The following is a 9,503-nucleotide window of genomic DNA, read 5'->3' as shown; positions in this document are numbered from 1 at the left end:
CGGTGAAGCGTCAGATTGATCCGTGATAAATGGCCCCAGCAATATTGACCCATACAAGATTGACCTGCCTCATATTGACCCCATGCAAAATATACCCATGCCATTTCATGTAAACAACAATATTAACGCTAAATAAAAAATGTCTTCCCAAACCGTGCAAAATAGGATATTAACGCTTTCTTGCAATTGGTTATTTTATTTGCACCCGAAACACTGCACATTGGTAAAATCTTTACTTTGTGGCTGGCAATGAAGATGACGAGTTGATGTCCTTGTTAGTGGAGAGTTGTTTTCTTTCCTATGTACATACATACATATGCATTTCTGTATTATACATACATACTGCAGACAAAGTGCCATATAATAAAGTGTCACATGTTCCATATTAGGTTTTTGTTGGTTAAGTTAGTTTTAAAAAATTCAGAATGTCACTATTTACTAGAAAATACCTTTGGAGATACTCGAAACTCTCGAGTATCAGTAAAGCGTTCAGCACAGCGGATACCGTAAAGATCCCATTCTTAACTGGATTATCCCTTGAATTTCATACGATTTGGCTCAGACATCATTGTCCGTAAGGATATATACGGAATATATATATAAGCAGTGGCCGCGGAAGCGTGGGGACGCAGAGGGACAATGTCCCCAGGGTTGTTCGATGTCCCCATCATCTGCCCATCTTGTATAAACCCATCCCTCCCCTACCCTACAATGCTAACGTCCCCACAGCTTCCGCGGCCACTGAATACATAAGTAATCAATTTTATGAAAATTTTAGGAAATTTTGTAATATTTTTCAGCTGTGAAAATTGTTTCAATCCAAAAACATTTCAAAAAATGGTGATCCCATCGAAGCTCCCAGATTTGTCGGTGATTAAAGACGTGGAAACGAATTCGTCACTGAATTCCGTTCAAATCACGTGGATGGATGATCACAAATCCACTTTTGACATGAATTGGCTGCAGAAAGTGAATACAAAATGGTTAAAAATACCAGAAAACTATTTCCTCAAGGAGGACGATGACCAATATAAGTACAACTTTACTAATATTCATCCGTTTCCATCTGACCCTTTGCAAAATGCTGTAAACTATGACGATTTCATGTCATCGGACCACAGTTTGGCGGAATTACTGGGAAATATTGTGAAACATGGGTTCGGAATTGTGCAAAATGCTCCTCCAGATTTCAACTCTACGAAAGAAGTCGTCTTGAGAATTTCGCATCCGCAGAACACCATTTACGGAGACTTTAGTCAATGGACGTCGAATTTGGCACATGCAGATACTGCTTACACGTCGGAGTATGTCCACCTTCACACGGATACGAGCTATTTTTCGGAACCGATGGGGTACTTAAATTAAAGCAGGACTTGGTGACTTATCGCCCAAATGAGCAGATTTTTAATCATTTGTCGGCTCCGGGAATTTATTTTAAAATTGTGGACAACAAATTTGTAGAGCAGGGATGATTTGCCAATTTTAAAGAAATATACACTCCAGATTTTAGCATTTTTTAAAGGAGGAGACCTCAAATTTAAGACGCCTCAGAAAAATTGGAACTCGTCAAAACTGGCTTAAAAAACTCACCGACATTCCATTAATCAACTTACTGACTTCCAATTTTGTCGTCCAGAATTTTAAAATAAATTCCCAGATGCGAGAAATGATTAAAAATGTGTTGATTTTGGTGATGAATCATCGAGTCATGGGTTAATTTCTTTTCTTAAAATTAAAACGACAATTGTTACAATAATGATTCCTTATAAATTGTTTAGACTACAAATGTTCCACTGTCTCAAGCATGAAGGAACTGGTGGAATGAACTCTCTCGTGGATGGGTTTGCCATTGTGAAGAAATTCCATGAAAATTTTCCAGGGGAACATTCCCTCTTGAAGAAAGTATTTATCCCCAGCCAATTCTTGGATGTTGGGAAGCATCATTTTTATACGGCGGATGTCACCTTTAAATACAGCCTTCTGACACGATCAATTGAACGCTTCCGGTAGGTCGGTCTCTCTAAGAGAAAAAATTATCAGTGTTTCGTTCGGATGCAAGTGATTTGCAAGAAAAGGGTTTCTTGTCACTATTTTGACCTGCAAGAAATGCCAGGCGCAAGAAACTACGCCCCCGGCGCGTGGCGAGATGGTGCATATTTCTTGCACTTTCTCCCAGTTTCTTGCACCTCGTATTTCTTCCTTTACACTGCAAAAAATGTAGCAAACCTGCTAAAAATTAAAAACTATATACAATTTGCAGTATTATTTGCAGTCTGAAAGGAACCACTTGCAAGAAATAATGGCAATAAAGTGTTTTTTTGCAACCTGCAAGAGTTTCTTGCACCTCACATTTCTTGCATTTATTGCTTTGCAGTGCAACAAATGTAGCATCCCGCAAGAAAAGAAACTTTGCAAAAAATTATTGCATATTACGAGGTCATAAAGGTGATGGCTCCTACTTAATTTCAGATATAATCCCCACGATATGGCGACCCTTGACACAATACCGTTCAACCTGATTGCCCCATTTTATACGAGCTTGGTGAGATTGTCGGATGAAGTGGAAAGTTCCCCGGTGTGGGTGAAGCTTTCACCTGGCGTCGTAATCTTCCTGGATAACTGGAGAGTTCTCCATGGGCGGAGCGAATTCACGGGGTTTCGTCACCTTTGTGGCGCATACATTGGGAGATCTGACTGGTTATCGAAGGCCAGAGTTTTGGGTGTCGTAAAATAAGATAAATTTATTCTTGTATTGTAAAGTAAATAATAATAAACTGTCTCAAACGGACAAAAAAGCGGTGTCATACAGTAAAATGTAAAATGAAAATTACGCGATTTAACCTCATCCACGCACGGTTATGGGTTGGTCGGAGGTCAAAAATATGTATTGACGGTGTTACTTTCGTGGTGAAATTTCCTTTAAAATTATTACACTGCATGTGGAAATTAAGGTTCAATTTAGTATTTGACGCCAGGGTCCCTTTGACCTCGATGGGAGGGACTCATCCTTTTTCAAAATTCGACCGAGAACTAAAATTATATACATGCCCAATGGCACAAATAGTGTTTGATTATGGTGTAAAAATTAACTTTATGTAAAGTCAATTTTTATAGGTAACTGTGTCATGCACGAAATAATCTTGTGGTAGCATAGTGCACGATTTTTTTGCAGGTTTTCATTTCAAAGCGATTGAAATGAAACGTACAAATCTTGCCGAGAGCTCTGGACTAATACACCGTTGGCTGAGGATGAAAGTGTTATCGCTTGAAACAATGAAAATCCTTTATAGGAAAGTTGATGAAAGGAGAAAATCCAATTCCGGGTTCGGTTCAGATGAAGAGCGAGACGAGAGAAAGGAGAGAGACGAGGTGGTATTACTTATTATCGAGGGAAACCCTTTAAGCGATACTTTGTCCGTCCGTCTGTCTGTCCGTCAGCCATCGAGATAATCGAGATCGGTTTCCGGGATCATACATATGACCCCAGGGGGAGGATCCTATCAACTTTTGGGGTCAATCTGACCACCCCCTCGAGGTCAGTGGGTGTGATCACATAATTCTTTGGGGAATTACTGGTTTCACCCTATTGTTACATTTGGTTTGCTACGGTTTATTATTACGTAATGGACAAGGAAACGAATGAGACTGAGATGGGTCGTTGGTCCGGTGTGATAGGGTTAACGTATATTGGAACGGGTTAGAAAAAATTTGAAAATTTTTTGAAATTAAAATAGTTTCAAAAAACGAATTGCCATATTACACTGAAGAGTTGTCAAGATGAAATAAAACCACGTGGCGTTTGCACAACCTCGCGAACGGAGATGCTCATGGTTCCCAAGATTTGAGATCCTTCATGGGGCTTCGAAATGTCGAAATGGATCCGTGGGACACATAAATTTTTGCGGTAAAGCGATTACACTGACAGCAATCTATTTATCTTGATCTCTCCACACAAATGGGTTCCAAATCGCAAACTCTGTCCCACTCCGCCTGTGTTCTTTCCCCATCGACTAAACGGCTCATTTGCAGCTTTCTTTCACACGAAAATTGCCTAAAAACTTGATGGGTGGATACATATGCTTTATTTTTTGCGTAAACTAAGAATTGCGGTCTCCCTGCGTATGGTATGCTGTCCGATTTTGAGCAAATTAGTATAAATTGGTCAGAAATTTAGTTATAGTGTGAAATTTGCAAAAGACATGATCTCCAAATATTTGCAGAGATATAAGAGGAGAAAATGCCCGTTAAAGTTGACCAATTTGACACTTTCCAAATTTACTCCGCGTTTTCTCCTCTTTGGATGCAAATATCTCTGCCAAACGTGCCCATTGGGAGATCGTGTCTTTTCCAAATTTCATACTAATTAAATTTCTGATCTATTGACACTAATTGGGTCAAAATCTGGGAGCATACGCTGGGAGACCTCCATTGTAATCAGTAATTCGTAAATATTTACTTAAATATACGTAAATATAAACTGTAATTTTACAAATTTAAGGTGTACTGCTGAGAACTAGGCCGGGTGGTGGGACATCAAGGGCAGGATTTTCCAGGAAAAAATTGCACGGTTTAAACCAAAATCCTGTGCTTCTGAAATTTCGAAGGAATATTTTATCATAATTTGGCTTACATGTTATTTATGATACATTTTTTGAAATTTATTACTCTGTGCTCAAAATCGGGAAATCTTCCACCCTGGGAATATGCGTGAGTCCAAAATTGTGCCAAATTACGACATCTACATTCTCAATACTTGCCGTTGGGGTGTTTGCCACCCATGCCGGGAGTCCAGACTCGTTCAAGTAAAACCCTCCCGGAAATAGTTGGTCGTCTTGATAAGTGGTTACCCAAACGTCGTAGTTCAAATAGGCTGCCGTCCTCCTGGTCGGGCTGTCCTCATGCATTAGGAGCGGAGGCGAATTTGCCGGCATCAACTTCCATCCGATGGGTTTATTCGTAAATTCGTGCAATTTGGTGGGGTTCGTGACCATCCAGAGGCGTCCCGTGGCCGGAGAAAGTTTAGTCCGAGCGTCGGTCGGGGTTCGGAGCAGTTTGTGGTTGACTTGATAACCTTGAATAATTTAGAGTTAAAGCTATTAGTTTAAAGTTATACGCAATCTAACTTATGCTAAATTTATCCAGCAGTGCTTCCAGCAACAGTGGACGTGGAAGCTGTGGGGTCATTAACATTGTAGGATAAGGAAGGGAGGGGTTTACATATATAACATGGGGAGATGATGGGGACATTGTCCCTACGCCACTGTTTAGCAAGAAATAAGAATTATTACATATATTATTGCCTAGTTGATAATTATGTGGATTAGTGGCTTTTAAATTATTTATAGCATTTCTGTCATGAATTAGAACCCAGTTTGTATTACCTGATATTTGTTGACAGTTGAATAAAAGTTTTTATTTTTGCGTGTCATCTCATTTGCGTATTTTGACCAATTCGCGACAGAAAGACATGGAAAGCCCGTGTGGCCGAATATGGGCATAATAGTAGTGAGAAGATTTATGCAAATAAGGTGACAAGCCTAAGTAAGAGCAAATTATACATTTACATACATACCTTGCCCGTACCGATTATTCGGGGAACCAGTCTCATCCGGAACTGGTTCGATGTCCACGACCGAGACCGAGTTGGTATTCCCAGCAACATCCACGTCCAACCGGGCCGTGAAGAAGTGCTGGTGGTACTGCGCGTTGACTTGTGGGGCAACAATCGTCCCATAACTGGCAGAGGTGGAGAAGATGTTTTATCAAAATACAGTATCTTATGAGCTCCGTTCTTCCCAGGGTTTGGATTTCTAGGGTTGTTACACCCACAAAAAGACGAAAATCATCGTGGGGAATATAACAGTCCGGGTAAAATTACAGTTTTTTTTAACTTTTTATCGCTGTCAAAATACTTTATTTTGCAAAAATCTTGAAAACAAAGTATTTTGACTGATAAAAGTTTCACTCATCTCACAAAACCTGTACTTTTGTAAGATTGTTGTATTCTCCATGTAGATTTCCGCCTTTTTGTGGGTGTAACACCCCCTGAAAATCCAAAGCTTGGGAAGAAATAAGCTCAAAATACTGTATTTTGCCCACCTGGTCGGACGGGCACCCGCCGTCATCATGTTGGTGCTTATCAGTCCCGTCATTTGGGTCGCACATTGGATCGACCCGTCCTGATAGAACATCCAGTTGAAGATGTATTCGTAATTGCCGAATGTCGCAATGGTGGAAAATACGAGGCGGTGTGAACGCGCGATTGATCCCTTGCCGGTCCGATAGTCGACGTGTTTCCATAAAATTCCGGCATCCTCTTCCCTGATGCTGATGGCGTTTTTATGAACGACAGGATATCCGGAAGCGTTATGGAGGACAACGTCCATGAAACTGACGGCTCCAAGGGCGTCGAGATCTAAAGTTTGCGAGTCCAGGTTGTAGCCGGTGCCAAATTGGCCAGAGTCAAAGGCCTGAATATGATGCATACATAAATACAAAACTTATGAAAGAATTTACACTACTACATATATGTAAATAATTTATCTACCCAGTATTTCGGGCGCAAGTAAAGTAACCAATTGCAAGAAATAACGGCAAGAAAGTGGTTTTTTGCAGATATTTTGACCTGCAAGAAATGCAAGGTGCAAGAAACGACGCCCCGCCGCTATATTTCATACGGCGCGTGGCTATAAGGCGCTTGTACTTTCTCCCAGTTTCTTGCACCTCGCATTTCGTGCATTTCTTGCTTTGCAGTGCAAGAAATGTAGCAAATTGGACCTCGCTTTTTCCCGAATTTTGATCAGTGTTTCGGGTGCAAGTAGCCACTTTACACTTGCAAGAAATGTAGCAAACCAGCAAGATACGAGACACCTTATCTACCAATCGACTAGAAAATTACATAAAAGAAATTGGCACCAACCGCTTTGCGATGGAAGGGTGGGCGTGGGTCGCCATAAGTTGTGAACGATTCGGCCAGCGAGGCACGATAAATAATCGGTTTTTTCTTCCCATTATCGTTATAGCTTATCGTGTAAAGAACAAGTCCTTCCCGTCCGTTGTATCTACATTCATACATCAAACCAGCTCAGAGATTTTGAGCAAACTAGCGTTAACCGATCACGGATGTAATTAGTATGAAATTTGCGAAAGACACGATCTCCCAATGGGCACGTTTGGCCGAGATATTTGGATCCCAAGAGGAGAAAACGCACAGTAAATTTGCAAAATGTAAAATTTGTCGACATTATGACGCGTTTTCTCCTCTTCGGATGCAAATATCTCAGCCAAACGTGCCCATTGGGAGCTCGTGCTATATGCAAATTTCATTCCAATTAAATTTGTAATCGATTAACGCTAGTTTGCTTAAAATCTCTGAGCATATGCTGCGAAACTTTTATTGTAAGTTAATTAACTATTCTTTCGAACGCAAGACTTTCGTACCCCACGCGCATCGTCCATTTCTGCCACTGCACTTCATTTCCTTTAATCGTGAATGAAACCCCTTCCGGCGAGTCGGTGGTTATTGGTTTGTCATCTTTTCGAAGAAACTCGACCCCACCGCGCAATTCAGGGTCATAATTCCTCTCCCCTTTTGGGGCTGAATTTCCCGAATTTTCTTGACTAAAGTCATCGTGCGTGGGTAAATCTTCAATTGCGAAGACAGTTCTGCTGTCCAGGTCGAAAACGACGACGAAATCTAAGGGATGCGCGTAATGGTTGTCGGACGGGAATTTTTTTCCGTACTGTGGAATTTTTTAATTAAATTTTACTTTTAACATCCGACTGGATGACCTATCGTCAAAATCAGCATATTATTAATCATTTCTCGACTCTAGAAATTAATTTAAAAATTCTGAACGACAAATCTGTGGAGCAGGAAGTTGTCAATTTTTTAAAAATATGCACTCCAGATTATAAGATATAAGATTATAAGATAACACTTTTTGAAGGAGCAGTTCTCAAGGTTAAAAACCCTCCAGAAAAATTGGAACGCATCGAGACTGGCTAAAAAAACTCACGATGATTCAATTAATCAATTCTTGGATTATAAATTTATCGTTCAGAATTTTAAAATAAATTCCCAGAGCGGAGAAATGATGCACGTAAATACCAAGAAATATTGGACCAATCTTCTCCCCATGTATTCCGTCCGGTCAGCCACAAAGCTCATGTCCCATGGCCCCGCAGTGACCAAGTCCGTATCCGGAAAGCCAACAGCTGCACAGCGCTGCTTAACTTTTTCATCCGCCCGAATAATATCCTTAATGAATTGAGGTCAACATATTCTTAGATCAATACATTTGTCTTGTTATTTCCTAAATACTTAATTCTGCGGCTTTTCGTATGTACATACAATATCAGAATTTAACCAGTCTTCCGGACTCAATGGGGCACGGACGTTGTAAATCTGGACGAAACTTTCTCTCTCGTTCGTCCTGAGATTTACCACGGCTTCGAACACGGCTCCACTTCCTTTGTCCGAAAGACAAAGGAAGACTTTGCGGGGATGGAGTTCCATTGACGCCATCGAGTCGACGAGGAAGAATGGGAGCAGGAGCGATTTGGGAGGCTCAGAAAGTGCGATGTAGTGATAGATGAATGCCATGTTTAGCTTGTCTCGAGATTTCTCTATGATTTCCACGGCTGCTTTGATTTCTTCGGAGGTGAGAGGGTCCAAGGGGTGACTGGCTGAAATTTAAAAAAAAATGCAACATTCGATCTAAATTTTGATGAGATTATTATTCAGTGTTTCGTTTCTTGCGGGTTTGCAGCATTTATTGGGCTGAAATGCAAGAAACGCAAGAAATACAGATGCAAGAAACTGGGAGAAAGTGCAGGAAAATGTGACCATGTGTCGTATGAAGTACAGCGACGGGCGCAGTTTTTTGTGCGTTGCATTTCTTGCAGGTGAAAATATTTACCTGCAAGAAACCACTTTCTTCCCGTTATTTCTTGCACGTGACTACTTTCGCCCGAAACACTGTCCACTATTTATTACCCACTTTTGTTTTCTGGAACGATATCTTTAGCAGTTTCAGGCTGAAACATTTCCAGCGAACAAAATACATTTCTTGTTATTGCGAATAATAGAAAGACCAATTTAAGCATGGTTAATAATTAAGTTGTAAATTAGCTTAAAGTTTTTGTGCAAGTATGACGCTGTGCAGAATGCATCCCGTGAAATGAATGAAGACGACAAGTATTTTACACATTTTTTACGGTTGACTTCCTTTCATTGTTTGAGTATAATTACTTTTTAAAATTTCATCAGTCTTCCCATTGTTTCATAATTTTGAATGGACGAATAAATTGGATGTATGTATTTTACTGCATGACCGGGGGCACATCTATGGCAGGATTTTCCAGAAATAATAAAAAATATTTGACGATTCAAGCTAATAATAAATCCAGAAATAAGTTGTAACGTTTTAGCCAAAACCCGGTCAACATGTAATCATAAAATCTTAAGCTTTGTCCAACTATCTATTTACATATTGGATTAA

The 9,503-nt window shown here is 40.2% G+C and overlaps 2 protein-coding genes across 2 annotated transcripts; one reads left to right on the top strand and one right to left on the bottom strand.

The window, feature by feature from the left end:
- The first annotated feature begins 315 nt into the window (after window positions 1–315).
- On the top strand, window positions 316–2,786 carry LOC110856262 (trimethyllysine dioxygenase, mitochondrial). Its single transcript, XM_022104738.2, has 4 exons — window positions 316–574; window positions 801–1,352; window positions 1,779–2,006; window positions 2,470–2,786. The coding sequence occupies exons 1-4, from the start codon at window positions 426–428 to the stop codon at window positions 2,732–2,734; spliced, it is 1,194 nt and encodes a 397-aa protein (XP_021960430.1). The 5' UTR covers window positions 316–425; the 3' UTR covers window positions 2,735–2,786.
- A 1,875-nt stretch (window positions 2,787–4,661) lies between these two features.
- On the bottom strand, window positions 4,662–9,048 carry LOC110856346 (copper amine oxidase 1). The gene is made up of 7 exons (XM_022104830.1): window positions 9,003–9,048; window positions 8,354–8,688; window positions 8,111–8,260; window positions 7,446–7,742; window positions 6,100–6,470; window positions 5,573–5,736; window positions 4,662–5,071 (listed from the first exon to the last, which is right to left on the bottom strand). The coding sequence occupies exons 1-7, from the start codon at window positions 9,046–9,048 to the stop codon at window positions 4,662–4,664; spliced, it is 1,773 nt and encodes a 590-aa protein (XP_021960522.1).
- Between the last annotated feature and the right edge of the window lie 455 nt (window positions 9,049–9,503).

This window comes from Folsomia candida, unplaced genomic scaffold, assembly GCF_002217175.1.
Source record: "Folsomia candida strain VU population unplaced genomic scaffold, ASM221717v1 Fcan01_Sc015, whole genome shotgun sequence".
NCBI classification, from domain to species: Eukaryota; Metazoa; Arthropoda; class Collembola; order Entomobryomorpha; family Isotomidae; genus Folsomia; species Folsomia candida.
Note: the sequence above shows the minus strand (reverse complement) of the source record. Positions and strands in the feature narration are given on the sequence as shown.

What these genes read in the sequence shown, in the direction of transcription:
- LOC110856262 (XM_022104738.2), top strand. Translation starts at nt 426, where the DNA reads ATGTCACTATTTACTAGAAAATACCTTTGGAGATACTCGAAACTCTCG. An exon ending in TATTTTTCGGAACCGATGGG is followed by an intron (nt 1,353 to 1,778) that starts GTACTTAAATTA and finishes TAAATTGTTTAG; the next exon opens with ACTACAAATGTTCCACTGTC. An exon ending in CGATCAATTGAACGCTTCCG is followed by an intron (nt 2,007 to 2,469) that starts GTAGGTCGGTCT and finishes ACTTAATTTCAG; the next exon opens with ATATAATCCCCACGATATGG.
- LOC110856346 (XM_022104830.1), bottom strand. Translation starts at nt 9,048, where the DNA reads ATGTTTCAGCCTGAAACTGCTAAAGATATCGTTCCAGAAAACAAAA. An exon ending in TATCGTTCCAGAAAACAAAA is followed by an intron (nt 8,689 to 9,002) that starts GTGGGTAATAAA and finishes TTTAAATTTCAG; the next exon opens with CCAGTCACCCCTTGGACCCT. An exon ending in GCGGGTGCCCGTCCGACCAG is followed by an intron (nt 5,737 to 6,099) that starts GTGGGCAAAATA and finishes CACCTCTGCCAG; the next exon opens with TTATGGGACGATTGTTGCCC.